Source organism: Lepisosteus oculatus, chromosome 4, assembly GCF_040954835.1.
Source record: "Lepisosteus oculatus isolate fLepOcu1 chromosome 4, fLepOcu1.hap2, whole genome shotgun sequence".
Lineage (NCBI taxonomy): Eukaryota > Metazoa > Chordata > Actinopteri > Semionotiformes > Lepisosteidae > Lepisosteus > Lepisosteus oculatus.
This window is the reverse complement of record NC_090699.1, coordinates 28,822,290-28,847,654: the sequence shown is the minus strand read 5'-3', so window position 1 is coordinate 28,847,654 and position 25,365 is coordinate 28,822,290. Positions and strand designations below refer to the sequence as shown.

Sequence of the window (25,365 nt, the reverse complement as noted above, 5' to 3'; positions counted from 1 at the left end):
TGTGCTCTCCCGATTTTGTCCTCTCTCTGCACTCACTGTGCTCCTCTGCTCCGTTCTCCCGTCTCTCCTCTTTCCTGTCCTTTCCTCCCTCTCTCCTCAGGCTGAGCTGGACCTGAAGCGCCTGAGAGACCCCCTACAGCTGCAGCTCCCCGTCCAGCAGATCACCGGCAACAAGGATTGATGGGCAGAGTGACCCACTCCCCTCCCCCCTCCCCCTTTCCCCCTCGTTCCCTTTCTTCCTCCCTCACCATTGCCCCAACCCCCCCCCCCCCCCACTCCCTCTACTCCTCATCCTCCTCACCCTCCTAGTCTCCCTCCAGCCTGGCTCCAAACAAGGTGGGGGGAGGGGGTTCTTATTATTTTTTACCTTTCGTCTGAAAACACAACACAAAAGTGGAACCCAGATCATTTTGTACCACCAAGGGACAATAATCAACCCAGGCAGGTAAAGAAGAACAGCGCAGACACAAACAATACATTGCTGTATCCCAGCCTGTGAGCGTCAGCCATGGGGAGCAGAACGGCAGCGATGCTGTCATTTACCGCGAAGACGCCGGCGCAGCGACAGCCAGCCGGCCGCGGCGCGGACTGACACAGCAGCCGGCTGAGGGGGAGGAGGGAGCGTAGCGGCCGGACAGAGGGGGCAGTCGTAATGCCTTGTTACCACCAAGGAAAGGAGGAGAGGGGTATTGGGTGCCTGTTAGCCTGCGGTAATAACACTCACTGATGAACAGGGGGCTTTTCAAAGGTTTGGGGTTTTTTTGTTTCAGGGCAAAACAAAAAATTCTCCCAGTTTACAGCAAGTGTCAAAACGTTTAAGAATCCGAATTTTTAGCTGATTCTTATGTGGAGAAAACAAATTCAGCTGATTATTATCCAAAGCAAAAAGATTACAGAAGTCATCCTGTTAAGTGTGGAGATCAGGGATGAGCCAACTGACTGAAAATGGGTCTTAAGGTTTTTGCATTGAGCCCTCCTCTTCTGTTGCCGGACGACATTCACCTCCCCAAGCACTGCTGTCTTACAGGCTCTTCCTACAGTGCACTCCTACTGCTCTGAGTCAGGAAACCTATTTCGACATTAATAATAATGGAGAATACTCTAATCAGCAGCCATACTCTGACTGTATGTTGTGTGAACAGCAGCAGTGTACTCTGAGGAAAGAGTTTGGGTTGAGCACTGTACCACAATCACTGCGGGGGAGGCTGTGACAACAGAGATCAAAATATTTGTGACATGCTGTTTTTTTTAAAAAGCCATATTAAATTTGTAAAAATCGGTAAAACAACAGAACATGTTTTGGAAAGTGGGGCTTTTGCGTCTGTGAAGTCTTAGAGGGGACATTTTCTATGAATTTGTCAAAGCTTAATAGCAGTATGTGAATGCAGAAAACTAGGGTTCACACTTAAACACATTGTACTGTACCCCTCAACACTGCGTCGAGAGACCGCACTTGCAGGACATGTGGGGCTGTAGTTGTCCTCTTAGTAAATTGAGACGCAAACTCAGCACCAGAAGAGATTGCAAATGCCCATGCTATGCGTCTCCAGTCTGTTTTTACTATACTGACAGCGGCACAAGTCCGAGCAAGTGAATGTATATATCAGGGCTTTTCAGAAATACTTTTTTGTTATTCTGTTATAATGTTTTACTGTCTTTATTTTTACTGCTATTTTTTTTTTCAAATTGGAATTGAGAAATGTGTTGTCAGTTTGTAAAGGCAGGGTAATTATTACTAACCCCCCTGTTCATTAGAGATCTTTCTAATTCTCAGACTTTTTTTTCAGGGAAAACATCAATCCACCATTTTTTTTTTATTTTAAAATGTTTTAATTCTTTGGAAGTCATGGGAGCTGTTGTCCTGTGCATTTTCCACACTGTCCAATGTAAAAAGACACAAAGTAAAGATCCTACAGTGCCTCACTGCAGCCTGTATAGACAGGTGTATGTTGCACGCTGTTTGCTGTGTTTCTGGCTGTGACTTGGGCCAGTAATGTTTGCTCACTGTGTCACTGGGACTGGCATTGCCCGGAATTTAGGCCTCTCAGTGTGGCTGTCTTGTGAATGTATGGTCTGAAGTCTGTGCAGCACTCAGATCTACAGTGGTAGTCCTGTATGTGTGAGATTAGGTGTGGGTTAATGACAGCAGTTTGCACACCTTCCCTGCCTTTCAGTGCAAAATTATTTTACCTCTCACTCACATTACAGTAATCCAAGAGATTTTTCATCTTGCTTTGTTATTAAATTAAATCTCACCGTATTGTAATAGAAATGAGTCACATAGCTGTTAACCGTATGGATCTGATTTCTGGGTTCTGAGTGTTAATGATGCCTATGGGTGTTGAGAAGCATTCTAGCTTATTTTCTGTACTGTACATACTCACATTTCCCATGCTGGTAGTGGCATCAGCAAGAATTAGGAGCATTTTTGCATTGGAAAGACAGGAGGGAGTGTGAAACAGGCCACTGCTGCAATGATAAAGGTTGTACTGTGGGGGTGGGTGTGGTTGCAACAGCATTTGATTCTCATGCTGGACAATAGTAGTTTTAAAGAACAGCAGAAATCTCTGGTGTTGCTCATGATCTTCACAGCTTGTCTGTAGGGCTTGGCCAGTGAGTCGAAGCCCAACTGGAGAGAGAACCCCCCTAAGCCACTCATCTTTGTACAGTCCTTTGCACTTGCCCTGGTTAAGAAGTGGCCGGTGCCGATTTGTAACCAAAACAGCTGAACCAAAAATCGCATCAGATGCAGTTCCTACTGCCATCACCAGGGGGAGACATGGAGCCTCACAGCCCTCTATGGACAGTACAGTGACGAGGCAGCCACTGTGGGACACTGTACTGTTTGAGGAACAAGTTTCTGAAGGCTCTTGTTTAGAGGTAAGGCTAATGCAAACCCATATAGGGATTGTGGAGCCTCCCTTGGTGATGTCAAGAGGCATCTAGAAGCTTTGAACTGTATTCTCAAGTCCGTGGGGGTGGCTGTGTCTGAGTAACTCCCGAAGATTGGGACCTTCGCTGAAGACACAAGATGAGTCATTTGTTGTCTGGATGTCTTTAGTACTTGAAAACCTTTGCATTTGATAAGATTCTTTCTTGACCATTGAGACAAGAAAGCACCGGTGTGGGTTGGGGGCCATAGGATTGGGTGTTAGGTGGTCTTGGTAGTGGTAGTAGGGTAGCATCATAATGTTTCAATGGTGGAAAGCAAAAAAACTTGACTATGAATTCATTTTATCACATGACAAGACGGTTTCATGACAAGCATCATGTAAGAATGCATTGTATTTTTATCACAGAGTCGTGTCGGTAATCATGTCACCTCCATTCGTGTGGATGTGATGTGTCAGGGCTATGGGCTGTTCGAACATAGCCTTGTCCTGTTCTTGCCATGTCTGCAGTCCAAGAGGAGGTGTGGCTTGGGGGGTGGGGGGAACAAGTTTGCTACAGCATGCAGAATACAGGAATGTCGCTGATGTGTGTCTGGCTTTGTGGTTACTGCCCTGTGCCTGGGGGAGGGGATGGGGTAAAAGCTAAATGTGTTTTTAGGAATAGCACATTATTATTAGAGCCAAATTAATTGATTTGTTTCAGAAATTCTGAAGTGCAATCTTACTACCGCCCAAAATGTTGCACTTTATCGAACAATCTTCACCATGTGCCATCAGAAAATGAGTACTGCGCCTGAGGCAACATGGTAATTAATACATAAACCTCCCCTCTTCCCCTTTATTGTATCTGTCTTTACAGTAAGCACTAACAGTGTCCGCCCCTAGCTTCAACTGAGCTAGCTGGAGCAGAAACCTTAGACATTGGGAGGAGAAGTTGTCTGGCTAAGGTTTTCTACTGCATCCTTGCAACGCGTCAGCCAACTGCTTTCAAAGTAAGCTGGCAGTCTGCAGAACCCTCATTCTCATTTCAATAAGAATAGAGTTGTGTTTGTAATTGATGTTTGCATGAAGAATTGAGGTTGATTATTAGAAATGTTTCTTTGGGGAAGGAGGGATTAGAATCCTTTATAAGATTTATCAGAAAAAGTTGTGTTTGGTTTTTAAAGAATACCCTGTCATGGGACAGTAGGATCTTCAAACCATGAATAAACAATAAAACCCAGTTCAAGGTGGAAAAGTCCAGGTGAAGTTCTGGTCAGGTCACTTCGCCAGCTTCATTTTGTGAGGGCTGATAGGATGTTGAACTGGTTTCTCACACCATTTGTTTTTTGTTATTTTGTGCTGTTTTGAACTGCACACAACTGTTCCCTACTGTTTCTCTGTCTGCTCCTCCTCTCTTTCCGGGCTGTTGTCCAGGGACTGTCCATGCCAATGTCCTCTGTCCCATCAAGATGCCTTGATGTGCACACAGACAGGAGGATGGAGAGATGCGAAACACCCTCCTACTGATGGCATGCTGAGAATCATACAGAGGGTGCACGTTTGACATTTTCTTTTTTTCAATTCTCTCTTTTTTAAGTTTCGAATGTGTGCATTTGTTTTACAGTTTCATCCTGTTTGTGTGAACTTATTATAAGAAAGACACTTTTAAAAAATACAGAGCAGGATGTCTGATTCAGTCTTTTGTTTCCTTTAGATTGTTTTTTCCGTTTTCCTTCTGTTCTTATGAGTTGGCATCGGATGCAGTAATGTTCAAAAAGATAAAAACTTTAAAAATGTAAAATCCTGTATCATTTATGAAATATGTATAAAAGAGAAATGTAATTCAGTTACCAATAAATACCTATCCAGTTTTTGGAAATTCTCTCTCCTGTGCTATTTTGAGACTTCTTTGAGATTTTAGAAGTATTTCATTAAAAAAAAACATGCAGTACCTGATTTTTCTAGTGCCGTGTGAAGGAGTTGTCAGGGCTCAGGACTCAGAACTGGAAGGTTGTGAGTTCAGATCCCAGATGGGTTACTGTAGTTCCCATGACCAAGATAAAATCCCTTTCTGTGTACATGGGTGCATCACAGATATCTGGTATCTGGCATCATAGATATGCTATACTTTGTGGTCACGCAGGGCACTTGTGGAAGAAAATGGGTGAGCACAAGAGACTCTTGGTCTGTTTTTAGTAAGGCAGAGCTTGATGTTTTCTGTCGTATTTAAAAATCTCTGGAAAAGAGATCAGTGTGTCAGTAAAATGTTTATTGGTTCATAACACTGGCAAAGTTTCTGCTCCAATGTCCAGATGAATCTGTCGAGCTGAGGCCTTCCTGCCAGCTTCTTTGTGGCAGTTTCCCGTTTGAAGGTGTCCGAGGATAAATGGGTAGACATGCAGAATGCTAATGCTTGTTGATGGACCATGTGGAGTGGTATACACACCATCACAGACTACAAAATGCAACCCATCTATATCGCACAACAGTCTGCCTCTCTTCCTGATGAGCTAAATTCATTCTATGCTCGGTGTGTGGTCAGCAACGCAAATCCAGTCAGGAAGATTCCAGAAATCCAAGACAGAAACCCACTGATCATATCCAGAGCGGATGTGTGTAAAGTTTTTAAAAAGACCAATCCACGCAAGGCTCCTGGCCCTGATGCCATCCCTGGCCGCGTTCTGAAGGCATGTGCAGACCAGCTGGCAGATGTCTTCTCGGACATATTCAATCTCTCCCTAGCTCAGTCTATAGTTCCTTCCTGCTTTAAGAAGACCACCATTGTCCCTGTTCCTAAAAAAATCCAGAGTCAGCTGCCTAAATGACTACCGCCCTGTTGCACTCACATCAGTTATCATGAAGTGCTTTTGGTCAAAGCATACACCACCTCCTCACTGCCTGACACCCTAGACCCACTGCAATTTGCATACCGCCAGAACAGGTCAACAGAAGATGCTATTGCCACTGCCCTCCATACTGCCCTCTCACACCTGGATAAGAAAGGAACATATGTGAGAATGCAGTTTGTTGATTACAGCTCAGCATTCAATACCATAGTGCCCTCAAAGCTTGTCATCAAGCTCCAGGACCTGGGACTGAACATTTCCCTCTGTAATTGGATCCTGGACTTCTTGACGGAACGTCCGCAGGTGGTGAGAGTGGGCACCAACATAATCTCTACCCTGACTCTAAACACTGGAGCCCCCCAAGGCTGTGTGCTTAGCCCTGTCCTCTACTCCTTATTTACCCATGACTGTGTCACCAGGCATAACTCAAACTCCATCATCAAGTTTGCGGACGATACAGCAGTCATTGGCCTGATCACAGACGGTGAAGAGTCTGCATACAGGGAGGAGGTTGAAACCCTGGCAGCATGGTGCCAGGAGAATAACCTCTCTCTGAACATTAGTAAGACTAAGGAGATGATTGTGGACTATAGGAAACATCAGGGTGGAGACCACACACCTATTCACATCAATGGGACTGCAGTGGAGAGGGTCAGCAGCTTTAAGTTCCTGGGAGTTAACATCTCAGAGGATTTAACCTGGACCACCACACCAACACCGTGGTCAAGACAGCACGGCAGCGCCTGTTCTTTCTCCGCAGGCTAAAGAAGTTCGGCATGCCATCACATATCCAGACCAACTTCTACAGGTGCACTACTGAGAGCATCCTGACTGGTTGCATCACTGCCTGGTATGGGAGCTGCTCCGCACGGGATCGCAAAGTACTGCAGAGGGTGGTGAAGTCAGCGCAGCTTATCACCAGCTGTGAGCTAGCAAGCATCCAGGAGATCTACTCAGCTAGATGTCTGAAGAAGGCCAGGTCCATTCTCAAGGACCCCAGTCATCCCAGTCACAAACTGTTTTCCCTCCTACCGTCCAGTAAACGGTACCAAAGCATTCGGTCCAAGTCCAACAGACTACGGAACAGCTTCTACCTCCAGGCAATAAGACTGCTAAATAGCCACCCGTAGCTCCTTAGCAAATCACCTGTAATGGCTACATGGACACACAATTCTCACTATATTCAGCATAACTGCATTACATGTATATATTGCATACACTATGGACACATAACAGCTCTACTCACATTGAGTTTTATTCAATTTCAAAAATGTAACCTCAATTTTGTGATTTGTGTTTTTGAGGATTTCTGTGATTCTTGTGATTCTTGTGATTTTTGTGAGCTTGCAGAAAAAGACATTTAATTGCCAGCAACTACTGCTGCACGCCGTATTGTTGTGCATTTGATAAATAAACTTTGATTTGATTTGATGGAATATACTTGCAGGATTTTCACTTGAAAATAATTCTTAGTCTATCCCAGAAAAATTAAAGGGCAGGAAAAATGAGATCTCCATATCCATATTGTTTGCACCCTTCTTGAGCAGTAGAAAACCTGGTTCATACCAACTGCTCATTTCTCTTTCCAACAACTAGTTTTATTTGAAAACAACAATTTGTTACAACAAGCTCACCAAAAGCATAGGACTAAGTGGATTTCTTACTAGACTTCCACAACTGTGGTAAAATATTTAAACAGGCCTTGTGTTTCATACTGTTGTTTTTGTCTGCTCTACATTGTGCTCAGAATTGATGGGCACATTACTGCTCTGTCAAGGCCATTTTGTTTTCTGTAACGATTGCATCTGGACATCTGCCATGTCAGTAATATGCTATCCTTTTCTCTCAGCAGTTGTAAGAAAACGTGGTATGGAACAGATGAAAACCCTCATTATACTGTCTTGGGCATGACTGGCTCATGCAACATCTTTTTAATGTGCAAACATGCATACTTGAACTTGTATATAACGTACAGACAGGTGCACTCCACGTACTACAGAACTGTTATTCATGGAAGAGCACCACTGGTCCTGATACTGACACCATTCACTCAGGGACTCACTCCCATCTCGGTGCGCTACTCATCACACTGATCCACCAGAGAGTGCTCACACGCACGCAGAATGGAGTGACCAGCCTGCTGTTTATTTCAGGAGCTGTTTTTTTTTTCAGTAGGAGCCTTGACCTGCTATGGTCAATCCTTGACTGTCTGTCTTTCTTTATCTGCTGAACATCCTGTGATAGCACTGCCATCAGTGTCCTGCATTGCTCACGGCACCCTGCCTAATAAACAGGCTCAATTTACCCTTTACTGTACCTGACCTCAACACTGAAGCTGGACTCAAAACACTGCAAAATCAGAGCCACAGTTAAATTAGTCTGCAGGCAACAGGGCATCACATAGCATTATACTAATGGTTTGAAGCACATTCTAGGGTCATGTCTGTATGTCTTCATCTCGGAACACAGAGACCTGAAGCACTGAAACAGCCTGTTTTATTACAATTTGCAATAACCAAAATATCATTATCAACAAGCACTGCTAAACTACTAAGGGTTACATTTACCATATATGCTGGATGGTTGTGTTGCAAAAAACCACGACATTGTAAATGAAAATGAAATTGGAGATATTATCTGTATGCTTGTAAGATCCAATCTTCAAGTCTTCAAGAGCATTTTAAGCTCACTTTAAATTTGCTCAGTTAAGTGAGAAGTTTGATGGACCAAAAAAATAATACGGTGGGTTGAACTCACAATGCAATTCTACATTCCCCGAGAGGAAGAATTTGCCAAAAAGAAAAATCTGCCTTTACTTAAATGTCTTGGACTGCCACAAGTTTCTCTTTCTCTGGCAGAGTCAGTAGATTATTTGTGCTCTAATACACCAGCGCTGCCCTTGAAGTGTCATGTACGCCGTCCAGCACCGGTGTCTCCCCTAGCAGCCGGCACCTTTAAAACACCAACTCCAACCGCTCTGGTGTTTTGGGGACCATTGTTAATGATGCTATGTCAGAGATCTGGACTCCCCCATTCTTGTCAAACCAGATCCAGTCATTGTTCTTGGCCTGCCTAAATCATCACGATTATAAGACTTGAACTGGCTTAATCAAACCACAGGCCAAGTTTGAAACGGCTGCAGATGTAAAGAACTCTTCTGCCTTGGTGCAGAATCCTGCCCTAAACTCTCACGATGTGATTGAACAGTGCTGCTGACCTGGCACACTGCCTGCAGGGACGGCTTTCTTCATTCTTTGTCATTCTGGTACAGGACACACAACCATGTGTCAATAAGTCAAAATGTACAGTAAGTCAGAAAGCACTGTTATACACTACGTTTGCACTCAAAACTTTTAATTACAATTATTCCTATTACGGTACCACAATAACATGAAATTACACTTAATGTACTCTGTACAGTTTTCTACTAATAACACTTTACTCTTGTAGAGTAATTATTTACCATTAAAACTACTGTAGGCACCACACATGGAAAAGAAAACAAGCATGCAAGGCCATGCGATTCAGACTGATTCCACACACTACTTTATATATTAAGTTACATTTATGGGAATAGGATGTGTATGTAAGTTGGGGCACATCAGTATTTAATATGAAAAAATTCAATTTCTCCCCCATTCTTACACATGTATTATCCAATCTTCTTAATTTAAATGAGAAAAAAAAACAGAAAACAGCTCAGTTGTTTACAACACACACAATCAAAGGCCTCCTTTTTTAACTGACACAAAGCAGGAAGTCTTTGGGAGATCCTGGCATGCAGACTCCTTGTCTGTCTGGTTTGTCTCTGATTACCTGACAGTGCATGGTGGGTCTGTGATGGAGAACTTTTGCCTAGCCTGGCTCTAAAAAAACAGGTGGGCAATATTAATTGTGATGCTCATCTGGGATTGTGCTGCCTCCCCCAGACACTAAAAAATGTCCATCTTAAACTGAAAGACAGAAAGAGAAATGGCAGTGGGAAATTGATTTTTTTTAACTGTGTTGTTGAGCACAGAGGTAGCCGAGTGTTTTGATGCTGGAGGGAACCGAACATCCTGGGCTGTAATCAGGGATGGTGTCCGGCAGCAGGGATGAGCCACAGATAAGGGAGACTCTGTTTCGGCAGGGGGAACAATGGGAGGATGCTGTAGGTCCCTGTCCAAAACAGGACAACGACAACTGAAGGGTCAAGGTGAAAGAGAGATTCTGGGGCGGTCAGCCCCTCAGCCTAGCCCGAGCTTTCCTGTCCTGTGGGAATTAAAACCCACCCCCCTTTCTCTGGGGGACCCAGATTGCACAACCCCATCTGAGAGACAGACCCCCCAAGACCACCCCTGAAAAACCACTGACCACTCCAGGCTGAGAGACGCCCTGAACTAAGAGGAAGATCTACAGGAACCCCCATTCGAAAGACAACAAAGCAAGCACTGCACACTGAGAGACCGAGACCGTTCAGGAGACACAGCATGCTGTTTCTGGTCCTCTCTATGCTGTTACAGGAGCTGCCTGGCACCTCATCCTTTGGTGAGTCCTTCCTCACATGAGCACTACCGCAGCAGCTGGAGAGAGAGAGGAATGGGAGAAAACTGCAGGAGAGAAGGGCAGTTGGAGGTTAAAATTCGAGGAGAAGGAGTGATGGGTGGTGTGTGCATACATCCTTACTTCTATAATATTGGGAATTTAAAAACTTAAGATTCCTTATCAAAGATTCTTTATGAGAGCTTTATTAGGTTTTCGAACTAAGTGGTTTATAACTGCAGTAAATGCTACACCCTTTTTTAATGGTTCTGTGGGATATCTCGGGATAAAAAGAGTTATATGCCCTGAATTTGTCTTTTGGTGTAAAAAAAGGAAGAAGAGCTGATATATTGTAGGGATGTTTTCTTTCATCCTGGCAAGCCCTGCTTTGCCAGGAAGGGCTCTGGCTCCTCTGTGAACAGATTGTTTTCATTTTTCTGCACTAATATTTACAAGCAGAACTCCTGACAGATCTCTCTGCTCCTATGCTGCAAGTACCCATGTTGAATATACTGATGTTATTCGGTTTTTAAATGATTGTTTCATACAAGATGCACATATATTGTTCTATCAGATACGTGGAATTATCTATTTTATACATTTTGTATGTGTGCTGAGTGAAATGCAAGAGTAATGTTTCAGCTGCAAAGACTCCAAAATTGAAAGAAAAAACAATTGTGAAAGGAATAAAGCAGTTCTTTTTCATTCACATTAAGGAGAAGTATGCAGAATGTGCACTTTGATTGGAACCGATTCATTTTTTTTTAGTTGCACACAATGCACATTTATCTCTTTGGGAGATGAACTCTAATGGCAGGTCTTTCAAGTTAAAGAAATATTATATAGTAAATTTGTCACATGCAGGTAATCATACGTATTGCTCATCACAATGAAGCTTCAGAGAATAATTGCATTTTGAAATTATGCATTTAACAGACTACCTAATTAAATACCACAAGAAAATGGTATTTAATAATAGATTATAATAGATAAGAGCTGTGTCTCTGCTCATGTAAAACAGCAGAGTACCTATGAATTGTGCAGGGATATTTATTTTTCTACTCTTGGTGTTCTCTGTCCACAACAGGGTACTCCTGGGACTGAACTCCCTATTGTGCTAAACACAACACAGGTCTAAACTGGAACCATCAGCCCCTGCAATCTTTATTCAGAAAGCACACCTGTATGTCTCATAACCCATGAAACACAAAGTGACAAGCAGCCAGCTGTTTTCTGAGGACCTGTTATATGATGCCCCTGATCTACCTGCTGGTGAAAAATCACTCATCACTAAGATGAGCTGTAATATGCTGTACTAACCCTGTACCATAATTTTATCTGCACAGACCCCATAGTGTACTTCTAAAAATGTAACATAGTTTAACTTGTAAAGAACCATAAAACTTTACCAATGTTTATAATTGTAAGTGTACTATGAGACAATCAGAATGCAACAAATGCTTTTGGTTCCGGAATTCATTTGTTGTGTTTTTAAAGCCTTTCAGTATATACTCCAGACATTTTTACTCTGTTGCTATCATTATGTTCTCATGGTATTTCCTGAGGTATTTTTTCCTCAGCGCTTGCCAGATCCATGTGAGAAACAGTAAATACAGCAGAAGGTCACATTACCAGCTATATATATTTTGGAGCGCAGACAATCATACCACAGTTCAGAGGGTACAGATCAAGAGAAATATGAGGCTGCTTTGAAAAGCTCTGAGCATGATCAAGGGGGAAAGAGCAGAGAGTGCTGTAGGGGCAGGCGTGCTGTGTACATCACAGCACATCACAGTTCTTTATAGGACAGTTAACATACAATTGAATATCAGACGAGGGGTACTGGAAGTGCTGTTGTGGGCTCATTTCCGCAGCAGTGTTGAAACCTCTGCCCCCTCCTGACCAGCCCTGGACCCTTGCTCCGCCTACATCAGCCTGAACGAGCCCTGGAGGAACACTGAGCACCATGTCAACAGCTCAGCCGGAGTCCCCCTGTGTGACAGCCATGTCAACGGCGAGTGGTACCGCTTCACTGGCATGGCGGGGGATGCCATGCCTACTTTCTGCATTGAGGAGAACCACTGTGGCACACACGCGCCCATCTGGCTGAACGGCAGCCACCCGCGGCCCGAGGACGGCGTGGTGCAGCGGCAGGCGTGCGCCAGCTTCAACGGGGACTGCTGCATGTGGAACGTCAGCGTGGGGGTGAAAGCCTGCGCCAGCGGTTACTACGTCTACCGCCTGCCACGGCCCTCCGTCTGCTTCCACGTCTACTGCGGCCGTGAGTCTCATCTGTTTGTGTGCCTCTCCTGCAGCTGTTCCCTGATTGTCCGCCCAGTCCGCGAATCTCTCTGGCCCTCTATTTGTAGTGCCGCCATGGGCCTGTCCTTCTGTCTGCCTGCCTTTACTGTAGTGATGGCTCTGTCTGACTGTACTGTAGCTATGAGAGGCTTTCAGTTGTGTACTGTGAGGCTGTTTATGTCAGTTTGCTGTGCTGTCTGTCAGATTTCTATGACATCTGTGACGAGTCGGACTGCAACGGCACCTGCCTGGACCCCGGAGAGTGCCAGTGCGCCACAGGGACAGTGCTGGGGCCAGATGGACAGACTTGTCTTGGTAAGGGTGAAGGATAGGGGGGTGGGTGGAGGGTTTGGGCTTCTGAGATGCAGGGAATGAGAGGGTTGTTGGATGAAGAGGAGGTAGAGAGAGGGAACACTGGGACAGAGAAAGCAATGGGGCAATATTGGGACTGAAGAGAGTGAAGGACTCAGGGGGAGACAGGGTTATTTTACTAGGATAACCTTGGCCTAGGAAAGAGACAAGGTATGTGTAGACAGAAGAGAAAAAGGAGAGGAAACAGTGTAAGAAGCAGGTAGTAAAGAGGAGGTTTGGCAGGATGAATATAGACTGCACACCATCTTCCTCCCATTCAGTTCCATCTTCCTGTTGTCACCCTCTCCCCTGCGCTGCAGATGTGAACGAGTGTGAGCAGGACAATGGAGGTTGTGCTGAGGTGTGCGTGAACATGAAGGGCTCGCACCGCTGCGAGTGTGGAGTTGGCAGGGTGCTGGGCGCTGATGGCAGGACCTGCCAGGGTAAGAGCTTTACATCATACTGTCATTGAATCATGCATTACATCACCAAAGAAGAGCTCAACTCTTCTGGAGAGACATAGAAAGATCTTGATTATCTCAAAGACCCCTCTTTAATTCATGAGAAAGAAACACAAACATTTGTTCTCACAATGTTTAGTATTCAGAGAATTTCTCACCCAGATTTCTCTGCACTGAAATGACTGATTATTTAATTTCTGTTGTTTATTAAGCTTGCATTCTCAGACTAAGTTTGTTCACTTCTCCTTTTTTGTCTCCTTGCCTGCTCTGCCTCTTTCTTTCTCCTCCCTCACTCCTGTTACTTCCTAAATGTTTCCTCAACACACCCTCTCCACGCCTCTCTTTGGCAGGGATTGAGGGGTGCCACAACAACAATGGGGGCTGTAGTCACGGGTGTTCGATGCTGCAGGACACCTACCACTGTCACTGTCCTCGCGGTTTGGTGCTGGCTGAGGACAGGTACACCTGCCAGGGTAAGCCTTACGTGGGAGAAGGGAGAGACAGAGAGGCAGGGTGTAGAGAGCAAGGCTGAGAGGGCAAGAGGATGATATGGGGCGTCTCCTGTCTTGTACCTGTTGCTTGCCAGGATAAGTGTTGGCGCTGTGATCCTAAATTGGATGAACTGGTTAGAAGATGGATGCATGGATCCTTGTATGAACCACGGTGTTTCTCCTTCCTTTTCTTATGAGTATGAACCCAATTATTTCACTCTCTCTGGGCAGTTTGCTTCAGAGTTTCACTTAGCATTGTGCATATACTGTAAACCTCTGTCCCCCTCTCTCTTTCTGGGTGCGGGCAGTGCCAGTGCAGTGCCGTTCAAGTTCAATTGAGGTGTCAGTGCCCAGGGAGCTGGTGGGCGGGCTGGAGCTCTTCCTGTCCAACTCTTCCTGCCGCGGAGTCTCCAATGGCACTCACGTCAACCTCAACTTCAGCCTGAAGACCTGCGGCACTGTGGTGGAGGTGAGTCAGTGGCACAGGGCACCAGTAGCTTGTGCCACAAGGCTCTGAGATGATATAAGGTATGAAGGGAAACGGGGCACCAGTTTCCAAGGATCGCTGACTCTGTGCTTGGTCAGGACTTGCCTTCACTTGGCGTTTTTCACCCTTTTGGTATTGTTACAAGCTAGGGGGTGTGTTGTTTGCCATTTACATCTTGAAAGTCCTTATTTCAGAAAACCTGTAAACACTGGTGTTGTCTGAGGTGTTCGCCTAGTTGCATGTGACCTAAGAGTCAGGTGAACATACAGTAGTTGATAAAAGGGGATTTGCACTGGTTGCTTAACTTCATGGTGAATCATTAGAGCCATTATTGTGGAATCCTGAGACTAAAAGTGTTATTTTCTAGTTAGTGATACATTTTTAGAATAATGATATTTTTTTCTTGGATATTTTTTTTCTGGTCTGAAGAGCACATAGGCTCTGAAACACATAGACTTTTGTATATGTCTGAGAGTTTAACAGGTGTATGTTGTATATTGTTTTGTGTATAAAATAAATAACTGTAGTTATTCTATGTTAATGTATATAAATATTTGCCTTGTCAAAGTTCTGTCTCTTATTTATTAGTCTTTCACTAGAGCCGTGCTTTTAATCACTTATATGCCATTTCTACCAGGCCTAACAAATTCTTCCTACTGCTTTACTATACTTGTAACAATATCAAGGTTTCTCTTGTCCCCTGTCCCTCAGGTGGTGAATGACAAGATCGTGAGCACCAACCTGGTAACCGGTTTACCACGGCAAAGCCCCGGGAGCAGTGGTGACGTCATTGTGCGCACCAGCAAGCTCCTGATCCCAGTGACCTGTGAGTTCCCGCGCCAGTATGAGGTCTCTGACGGCTACCTGCCCAACACCCGCAACTCAGCTCTGGAGATTGCTGGTAGAAGCCAAGGAATGTTCCCCTTCAGCCTGGAGCTCTTCAAGAACTCCGAGTTCTCCGAGCCCTACCGCGGTTCCCTGCCAACCCTGAAGCTGCGGGACACTCTGTTTTTCGGGGTGGAGCCGGCGGAGCGAGTGGACGGGCTGGCCGCACTAGTGGAAAGTTGTTTTGCCACACCCAGTTCCAAGGCAGACCAGGCACTCAAATACTACCTAATCAAGGACGGGTGTGTGATCCTCTTTCACTCATAATAGATTTTTTTTCATAGATATTTCTAATATGTCTGTTAGTTGATTTTTCTTTGCACAGGTGGCAGGTGATATAAAAAAATGAAGCTTTGCTTTTTACCTTGCTTGTATTTCACAGTTCCCGAATATCCCTAATCTTGGACTACCTGATGATAGTTTAACTGAGTCCGGGTCACTGGTTAACTGGGGGACTGTCAAACTATTCCCTTAAGTATTAAAGATAACACAACTTGACATAATTTTCAAGGTGTGAAACTGCTTTATTCTACACCCTCGATCTCAAAGAACACTTAGGAATGTTTCATTTGAGGTGATTCGTGAATCCAGATGCAGCCAGTCAAATAATACCGGAACAAGGACATCAACAGCCTGACAGTCAACGTTTCCCAATTGACTGATTTTATTTCTATTTTTTATTCTCTTACATGCCCATCTGGTAGTGCATCTGCTTAATTTATTTTTCATTATCATATTTGTTACCCATAAAATATTTTTTGTTTTTATTCAGGCTTCCCATGTTACTTTTATAAACACATATTGTTTTAAACCATTGTAATATAATAGCCTAGTGATGTATTATAGAAAGTAAGATGAAAACCATAGGAAAGCGAGGTTAATTATTGTAAACATATGAGGTTATCAAGCAAATATACCACAATTAAGATTTCTCTCCTCCCCCCCGCCTCTCATCTCTCTCCAGGTGTATCTCAGATGAGACTGTGAAGCAGTACTCTTCTAAAGACCAGTTGTCCAAACATTACCAAGTGCCTGTCTTTAAATTCGTGGGCAAAGACAACAAGGTAAGTGTGAGGGGGACGGACAGAAATACGGACGGACGGACAGAGAGACGCATGGACAGACAGGTGCACAATGTTTGAAAATGAAGGTTGAGGAGTTGCACTCAGTGAAAGTGTGTTGCTATCTGCTGACACAGTGAGTGGAGTTGATGTGTTACGTGTGTCCCTCCATTTCAGGAGGTTTTCCTGCACTGCCACGTGCTGGTGTGTGGGGAGGGAGATGGGGCATCCCGCTGCTCTCAGGGTTGTCGGAGGCGAATGCGTCGTCATGCCTGGCACGAGCCCGACGGCGGACATCTTGACCAGCGCCTGCTGACCGGCGGGCCAATCATTATCCTTCCTGATGACTGACATCGCTGCAGCACATCCAATCACCACCCTCTACCAACTCAGACATTAACACACACACAGAGCCCACCCCCACCCCCACACAAAGCAGGGTCATCTGATGATGTCAAAAAAGCTAAATGCTGCTGCTTTAAAAAAAATAGTGAAAGGTATTCCCTGAAAGGTAAGGTGTCAGGTAAACCTCTTATCAGACTACAAATGCTTCCAGTATATAGTCTACATCTACATCTATCTTAGATTAAAAGTACTTAAATGCTTAAATGTTTTATTGAAAACATGAATGTTTTTTATCTGCAGATGTCAATTACATGCTAACTATAACTTGATGATAATAGAATAAAACTATATTATGTTCTACAGATGTGCATTTCTATTCTTTTTGAATAAATATGTTCAATAAGATGGCAGATCAAGATTCATACAGCAAATGTGCATAAAAATGAGATTTTCAGTCTATAACAGCCAAGCTGGAAGTGGTTGTAACCCGGGGAGTTCTAATGCTAATAGTTGTTTTCAATGTTGCCCTGGTGGAATTAGTAGTAGCATTGATATTTTTTTTTATTTGCAATGTTAGCATTTGAAATGTGCTCTATGTATATACTAACCGCTGGAATACATAATGCTCTTTACAAATCATGCTGAATTATTTGTAGCTTCTCTAGCTGTCAGAGCTGCCAAGCTCCTCTGCAGAATCCTTGTAACTTTTATCCATCTGGTCTGTCCATTATAAAAAAAATGCAACAAAGCTTTTCTCAAATGTCCAAAAAGCCTATTTGAAAGTCTATTTTTATTCCAGAAAAAAAAATAAGCTTAGCAGTTTTGTTGAACATTTTTATCAAGAACATTTGATTTGTCCAGAAGAGATTTCCATGTCGAGTCCAAGAGCACAGAGGCAATATTGTGCAGAGCCACTGACACTTAAAATACATTTTTAGCCTGAGCAATTTAGAAAAGACAAAGGGGAGAACAATTCACTAACAGCTTCTGGTTCAGAGTAACTGACAGCAGGACTTTCTTGACCTGAAAGACCAGTCTGGTGTAACACCACAGACAAAGGCCAGGGATTGATCTGGTATACTTCCGGTAACACACCTAGATCAACCATTGCACCACTCGACCTCCACTATCACTCTCACTCAGGAATCAGCTGCAGGGATGGAGAAACACTGTTTCAGGTGTGTTTAATGAGCCCCCTCTCAGTTGTCAGGAACCCATTGTGCCAACAGCTATTTCAGGAAAGTCATGACCATGAACATGTCTTCAAATCTATGTACACCCAGCAATATGAACGTATTTTATTTAAAATCTCATCTTGTATCAAAATATATTTTTTACTTTTTGTTTGATCAAGCAAATATGTATTGCAGTGTTGTTATGTAAATTCTATATTGTATTTTTAACACTTGTCCGCATAGCAGTATTATTACCAACTAGGATGAAATGTTATCTAATTGTCTTTAATGATATGAGTATCTGTATCTGCAGTACTGTATAAGGTATGTGAAAGACATACCAGAATGAAATGCACAGTGTTTTGTAACTGTTCAATAAAGTCGCACCTGTGTCTAAGCTCTCTCCATGTGATCAGCGCTCTAATCAGAGATCTCAGGACTCTCTGGACACCATTTTCCAAAGATTTCTGTTTAAAGAATTAAACATACTACATAAAAGATCAAGCCAGTACCCTGGGATCTGTCAGAATTCATCTTACGGATGTGATACAATCTCGTAAAGACAGCTCAAAGCCCTTTTCCTTTCTAGTAAAAAAAAAATTTGCTTCACCTTTTCTAGGTCTAGATAAATCCCTAGCAAATTGTCTGAAATATGTGCAGAAAGCTGCTATTCGCCTCACGTCTCGCTCCCACTCCTACTCTTGCTAGATTAATTTTTTCTGCTTGCTTTCAGGGTATTTTGCTCTAAAAGCGAAACCTTAGAAATACTCTCTTAATGTTTCGGAACACAGAGCAGGATGAGTCACGCAAGGGCTTGTTCACAGTATTTACTTATATTTACGCTATGCAGTTCTCGTTGTAATTACTGTTATCCATCAATCCGATTGGTAAAGATTTGCTGTTGTGCTCTGTGTAGCGTGGCTATCGAGTACAGTCTCCAGTTTCCACCAGCATTACACCACGAGCTGTGCAACAAAATGTGCTGTACATTTCTGAGTCCAGAGACAGCTGCTTCCTTATTACTGTCACATTTTATTTAAAAAATTAATCACAAAACCAGACGCACTTCACGGTGCTGCCGTTTTAGAACAGAATTAAAAACACTTGCTAGCAGAAAATAAGAAAAAAAACAACAACCCTTTAATAACTTAAATACAACCTACCACACTGGATCACAAATAGCAATACGAATAACAATACTATACCCAGGCACTTGTTCTGTGTGCTGGTCTGAGCCGTGGCAGCGGTGCCTGAGCCACTGGGCCATGTGCCCATCTGGGGGAAGGGGAGAGAATGAGGTAAACTGGCAGCAGACTCATGCAGTCGGAGCTCCAACCTTCATTCCAGTCCCAGATGGCCCTTTATTGCTCTCTTATGAACAGACTTGCCGATTGATTATTGAATTGCTGTGCTCTGGTCCTTTTTCTTATTTTATTCTGTATGTAAGCCGCTGCAGGCAGCGCCCTGCTGATCTGCTGGGTTTCACTGCACCGTGAGAGCATGAGGGAAGAATGGCCACTGAGCCCAGCCAGCTCTGGTTAACTCCTGTTGCTCCTGTCATTGTGCTGCCCTGCTTGGCACTTGACTGGCCTGTGTAGTGTTGAAATGTGCAGTGGGCCTGTCTTGTCTTAAATGTACATGTGGTGGGGTCATTTTGTGCTGGTGTGTGCAGTATAGAATTGTGACAGACTGCAGTGTGTCATATTTGATTATTTTGTTAGATTTTAGTTCTCCTTATTATATAATGTGGGTATATGTTCTTCTGCACTATGCTGTATTGGATTGTGTTGTGTTGTCTTGCAGTGTACGGTGGTCTGCTGTGTTGTTTTGTCGCTGGTGCTGTCCTACAGTTCATCCTTCTCCTCCTCGTTGCAGATGCAGGCTGCCCTCTGACTGTTCATAAAGGGCTTGCAGCCCAGAGTCCACACAGTGTTGAAAAGGGTGTCTGCTACAGTCTCACAAGCTGAGAAAGAGAGACGAAGATAGTTAATGGATACTTCATGAGACAAAGAGACGTAGATTACACTACAGAGCAAACACAGACTTTCAGTTTATATTTTTTTCAAATGTAATTATCATAATTTTCTCATAGATTTGTGAATGAGGCCTGTATTCGTATTTATATGTGTAATAAAATGTAATGCAAAGCTCAGTATAATCCTTACATAATAATATAAAAATTAGTGATAATTCTATTAGTAATAAAATGGACACTTCAAAAATGAACAATTATTATGTTTTCCCACAACATTTCTGTAGCCATAGTAATGTTTTAACTGACTAGCTGTCCTAAAGGAGCCATTGAACAGATTCAGCAGTTCAGTTTGTATACTCTACACACAACCTTTGTCACTGGTCAAAGCAGTAAGGTGAACAGTAAAGTTATAGGCAGCACGACTGACCTTCAACCTTTGACACGAACCCCAGGCTCTTCTTGAGGTCGGAGCAGATGCTGTGCAGACACCAGCGGAACTTCGAGTCGCAGCGGTACTTGTTGGAGCCGCAGGTGTCGTAGCAAAGGTCCAGCTGGTTACAGCACTTTGTCATGGCAGGGATTCCCATGTCCAGCTGCACACAGGGGCACCAGAGGGTTCTGTTATTGTACAGCTCAGACGAACAGGCACGCCAAGCACACATAGGCATGCATCGTACCATGATCTCCTCCTTTGACAGGAATTCCTATTTAATACTGTTATATTTCCAAATGGAATCAAGGGTTCCACTGAACTGAAACTCAGGGTGAAAATAAGAAACCTGGGAAAATTGGCCCTGGTGCGTGCCTGTGTGTGTTTGTGTCTGTGTGTGTCCTCTGATGGACTGGTATCCAGTCCAGGGTGCACCCAGCTTTGTGCCTGTCGCTTGCTGGGATAGGCTCCAGCTCCCCAGATGCCCTCAATTGGAAGAAGTGGTTAGAAAATATATGTCTGGATAGAATTTCTAACACGCAGAGTAAGACAGAACCTGTCCTCTCTTTACGAGAAGTCGTGGTGACTTAAAGAAAAGAATGCAGTGGGTTAAAAGGAGATCCAAACTAAAAAACACACCTTCTTTAAGATCAGACAGCATTCACTACATAAACATCTTTCATTTCCTGGAAAGAAGGCCAGTCTGAGACCGAGACAAACGCTGCACGTTGAACATTTGCACCTATCCCAACAATACTAACAGCCACTGCAAGATTGTCCCAGACTTTGGAGATCTGAAATCCGTTATTCTTTTTATCCCCCATGCTACTGTTCTGCCGAGGCCCGAAGCCAGAATAAATTAGCAAGAACCAAGTTAATGAACTAATTTAGAAGGTTCCACAGCTACAGTACTTTAATTTGAAAGAATCTGATGACCAGGTGAAATGAATAAATCAAATGAATAAAGCAGGGGGAATAAAAACCAGTTTACACACACATTCCACTGTACACACGCTGCATTGCAGACAGTGGGGCAATACTTGTGTTAGTAGTACGATCAATATTGAGTAGAGAAAGAGCACAAGCAGTGTGTTATCAGCAACAAAAACAGTGTTAGTTACATACACTTTCTGGTACCTGCAGGCCCAAGAAGTACGAGCTACAGCCATTGGGCTCAGGAGTCTTGTAGTCAGGCCGAGGAAGAGGAGCCTTTCCTGGAGATTTAAATAACATCAGTGTTTACACTAGTTTTTCAGCAGTGGAGAGAGACATACAGACATTGAACGAGAGCTGTCTCAGGATAGTTGACTTGTTCCTCTCTGTCCTGATGATAGCCACCTCCAGTTCACTGCTATAAACTTTTAGTGTTTATGGCTCTTGATTCAAGCAATTATCCAGCCGGACAGCATCGCTGAGCTATTAATCATAAGACAGGTGAAACTATCTCGCTTTCCAGAGCTGAGGAAACAGCACTGTTTCTCATGCTTCTAATTCAAGTTTGCATTCCAATATTTAACTTACACTATGATGACCAAACAATACCGCCCATGGGAAAACCAAATAAAAGTTGATAAAATTACCATACAGACTTCGAATCGAACATGTGTTCGGGGGTTCCCTAGTGACTTCACTTACCGAATCGGCAGCGGTACTGGCAGACTCCGTTGCGTCCCCCCAGCAGCTCCAGCATAGAGTCAAAGTAGCCATTGACAGCCTGGAAGCTGTCCCGGATGGTGTCAAGACCCCAGTCGGATGATTCGTCCTCCGTTTGGGTGGCGTTGGGCACCTGGCCGGGTGCAGGGGGGCCCGTCTCTGCCTCCTGGGCACCCGACAGCCTCAGGGAGAGGCAGAGCAGGGGCAGGAGTACGAGTGCTGGACGAAACCACATGGTAGGTGAGGGTACAGCCCTGAGGAAACCACAGGCTGGAGCTACAGCGGAGACGAAAAAGGCAGCACGGTTCACAGCACAGCCAGAGATACAGCACTGGTCAGCTGCAGAAACTGGTTCCTGAGCTGGAGAAGCGGGTTCAGCCGGGGTAGAGCAGGCAGGCAGAAAGTAGCAGAGGAGAGGCAGAGTCCGAGAGAACCTCACGGGCAGCAGCGTGGTCAGAGCTCCAGCCCTAAGTGAGTGTGGGAGAGAGAGTGAGCTGGGAACAGATCACACACGCGCTCTTAGTATCTGAGTCCCTCCGCTTGGACTTCACCCTGCGATTAAGGCAGGGAGACAGCAGGGCAGCCTCCACAATGCAGGGACAAAGGTCAGTACCTATCTCTGACACTGATGGCTCCCTCTCTTGCTTTTTGTGACACAGGGTCTCTGCTCCCCACTCCACACGGAACTCTTTTTCACTCTTCAAATTAGTGGTTTCTACTCTTTCTAATCTATTTGTAGTAATGGCCAATAACATTTCTGAAAATGCTTCTTGAGAGCCCTGTCATGTGTTAGCAGTGGACTACCTTTCAGCAACTATGAAAAGTGTGCTGGTTACTGTTGTTCTGAAATTCAAATTAGTTCATTGGAAAGTTACAAAATTTTAAATTTATTGAACTATTTTGCAGTTTTGTGAGATTTAACATAGCCTGATCTAAAGGTATCTTTGCACTTTACTGCTGAAAAGAAAGTAAGTGTAGAAGGAAAGTCTGCCCAGTGGTTGTCACTACTGCCTTACAGCTCCAGGGGCTTGGATTAGCTTGAGCTCCTGTCTACAGTATGAGAAGTCCTCTCATTCCCACTGTGTTTTCTGGATGAAAGCTAAGTTTGACTGCTTTAAAATTTCCCTTTCTGGCAGGGTTTTCCCAGGTGTTTCATGCATAGGCCCAGTACTGGCTGTGTAATGATAGATAAATAGAAACAATGAGAAGGATTGGCCTCTTACTTTAGACCACAAATAAGGTGGTAATTGTAATACAAACAAGTTACCTGTGAAAACTTCGAGCACTTATGCAAGGTAACCCCAATAGGTTTTCAATGTAGCGATCTCAGGCCCAGCCACTGATTACTACTCTGTACATGTTGTGGTATGATTACACATGCACAGCCCATTCTAATCAGCTGTCCTGTACCATTGTGAAGATAAGGGTGTCTTTTGCACAGTGTGTTTTTGGAGCGGAATGACTAATGCTAACCTTTACCCTCCTGTTGTCAGATTTTAGTAAACCGAGCTGAGGCAAGGAACATGTGCTGTGTATGTCATGGGGATTGGTGCAGAAGGACAAAGTCCAGTCACAGTGTATGCTGCTGGAAGGAATCAAGAGGACCCCAGGACACAAGCAAGCTGCATGCTGAGCTCACACACTTTACTTCCACATTGACAGGCCTGGGCCAGAGAGCAGAGCCACAGGGCACTTTGAGGCAGGCTGATAACACCCACATCTCTCCATCTATTTATTTCTCTTACTGACCTATCTTAACCGTTATTCAGTCAGTGCATCATCTTTGCAAAGAACATCCCCTCATTACAGTACAGTCTGTCCATCTGTTTCTCTTCCAGTCCAATACACTAATGGAACGTATGTGGGACTTATGGTCCGACACAATAACGAAACACTTTACAAACAAAAGCATTTAGACTATATCCAGGTCCTGGAAGGTCATGGAGTCTTCTGGTTTTAATTATTACTTAAGTCTTCATTTACTTATTTGATTTAAATATTGCTTGCACAAGGCATAATTAATATTATTTCAGGAACTTTTAAAGTTGATAACTAATGAGGGACAAGACAAGAATGTAAAAACAAGTGTAGGCCGTTTGACCCATCTAGCTTGTTTGGATATAAATAGAAAAAAAAACAATGACGGGATGTCTGTGAATTAGGCAACAAATTAATAACAGGAAAATAGAATGATGGAAAAATGTAATGACATACAGTATTAAATACAGTTAAAAACCTGAAATAACAATGACAAGCTGCAGTAATAACTCTTCATGAAAGCATCCAGAAAATTAAACTCTTTTATTGGTGGATTTAAAGGCGTTACTGCTGATGTGGCTGTGGTGCGCTTTATCTATAAAAAGCATTGAAACATCTCCACTAGAAGCAATCAGACAAAAACTTCAGCTGCAAGTACATTCAAGAAAGCTGCTACTCGTGTTTAAATACATTTTCTTTGAGTAAAAGCCATTTCAGACACTTGTTAAATTTCAAAATATGAACAAAGCTATATAACAGAATAAGCATAAAACCCAACTCAAATATGAATTCTAAAAATTGAAATTAATTTAATGTATTCTTTATATTTTGAAAAAGAGAGTGATTATTTCCAATCAAGATTGAATGGTTGAAGTTATATTAATAGAAGTCTAAGAGCTCGAGATTAAATTTCTATTTTAAACTAATCAAGCAAGGAAGTGACAAAATGAGAATTTCTGTGCTATAAAAAATAATGGTTTCAATTTAATTAAAAAAAAGAAAATTATTCTACATCTGGAAAATCCGCAAATTTAAAAGTTATTAAATGCGCTCAGCATGAAAAGAGACACAATAGCAGAATTAGTGTTTCTTGCTTCTAAAGATGACGACAAAAGAGTTTGGAGAAAAAGAACACCCTCAATTTGATAAAGAAAGATGACCCTTGGGACCTCTTACATACCTTATTTACTCAATGCACACTATATATGCTATGTACTCGGTGTACCCACTGTACACTATGTATTCCATGTGTATACTGTATGTACTATCAATGTATCCTATGTTACTCAGTGTATCATACAGTATGTACCATATCCACTCAATGAACTCAATTTACCCTATGCACCCCACCTATCCTATGTACACAATGAACCCGATGCATCCTACAGTATATTCTCAATGTAATCCATGTACCCAATGTATTTTTTTACCATACAGTATGTACTCAAAGTACCCTATGTATCATATGTTCTATAAATATCTATTGTTGAGTGAAATTGTACTCAATGCATCCGATGTACCTTATGTACCCCATCTACCCTATGTACACAATGGTCCCTCTTCACCTCATGTACTCATTTTACCCTATCCCCAATGTACCCTATTGACCTTATGCACTCAATGTTTGCAATGTGCTCAATGTACAGTACGTGGGTACATTTAAATGTTACATACGGTACAAAGGATACATTGAGTATATAGAGCGCTTAGGGTTCATTGTGTATATAGGCTTCATTGAATACATAATGAAAA

The 25,365-nt window shown here is 43.3% G+C and overlaps 3 protein-coding genes across 4 annotated transcripts in view; 2 read left to right on the top strand and 1 right to left on the bottom strand.

Annotated features, from left to right (window-relative positions):
- The window catches only part of mcu (mitochondrial calcium uniporter), a 69,243-nt gene extending 64,491 nt beyond the window's left edge, over positions 1-4,752 (top strand). The window contains exon 9 of the mRNA XM_006630424.3: positions 101-4,752. Within this exon, the coding sequence (XP_006630487.2) occupies positions 101-181 (81 nt within the window). The 3' untranslated portion in view covers positions 182-4,752. The remainder of the gene's footprint in view (positions 1-100) is intronic.
- A 5,247-nt stretch (positions 4,753-9,999) lies between these two features.
- oit3 (oncoprotein induced transcript 3) lies at positions 10,000-18,194 on the top strand. The gene is made up of 9 exons (XM_006630541.3): positions 10,000-10,246; positions 12,147-12,521; positions 12,746-12,856; positions 13,213-13,335; positions 13,704-13,826; positions 14,153-14,313; positions 15,043-15,458; positions 16,181-16,280; positions 16,455-18,194. Exons 1-9 carry the CDS (start codon positions 10,189-10,191, stop codon positions 16,626-16,628), a joined length of 1,641 nt encoding a protein of 546 aa, XP_006630604.2. The 5' UTR covers positions 10,000-10,188; the 3' UTR covers positions 16,629-18,194.
- A 615-nt stretch (positions 18,195-18,809) lies between these two features.
- pla2g12b (phospholipase A2, group XIIB) lies at positions 18,810-22,386 on the bottom strand. Of its 2 annotated transcripts, none has more exons than XM_006630540.3 (4): positions 21,838-22,386; positions 21,328-21,416; positions 20,200-20,365; positions 18,810-19,760 (listed from the first exon to the last, which is right to left on the bottom strand). In XM_006630540.3, exons 1-4 carry the CDS (start codon positions 22,088-22,090, stop codon positions 19,642-19,644), a joined length of 627 nt encoding a protein of 208 aa, XP_006630603.1. In that variant the 5' UTR covers positions 22,091-22,386; the 3' UTR covers positions 18,810-19,641. The 2 variants fall into 2 exon arrangements, with proteins under 2 accessions (XP_006630603.1, XP_015202218.1); XM_015346732.2 differs by having other exon boundaries at positions 21,340-21,416.
- Positions 22,387-25,365: the final 2,979 nt, after the last annotated feature.

What these genes read in the sequence shown, in the direction of transcription:
- pla2g12b (XM_006630540.3), bottom strand. Translation starts at nt 22,090, where the DNA reads ATGTGGTTTCGTCCAGCACTCGTACTCCTGCCCCTGCTCTGCCTCTCC. An exon ending in GCCTGCAGGTACCAGAAAGT is followed by an intron (nt 20,366 to 21,327) that starts GTATGTAACTAA and finishes CCCTGTGTGCAG; the next exon opens with CTGGACATGGGAATCCCTGC. An exon ending in GTTCGTGTCAAAGGTTGAAG is followed by an intron (nt 19,761 to 20,199) that starts GTCAGTCGTGCT and finishes TCTCTTTCTCAG; the next exon opens with CTTGTGAGACTGTAGCAGAC.
- oit3 (XM_006630541.3), top strand. Translation starts at nt 10,189, where the DNA reads ATGCTGTTTCTGGTCCTCTCTATGCTGTTACAGGAGCTGCCTGGCACC. An exon ending in GCCTGGCACCTCATCCTTTG is followed by an intron (nt 10,247 to 12,146) that starts GTGAGTCCTTCC and finishes CCTCCTGACCAG; the next exon opens with CCCTGGACCCTTGCTCCGCC. An exon ending in TGATGGCAGGACCTGCCAGG is followed by an intron (nt 13,336 to 13,703) that starts GTAAGAGCTTTA and finishes TCTCTTTGGCAG; the next exon opens with GGATTGAGGGGTGCCACAAC.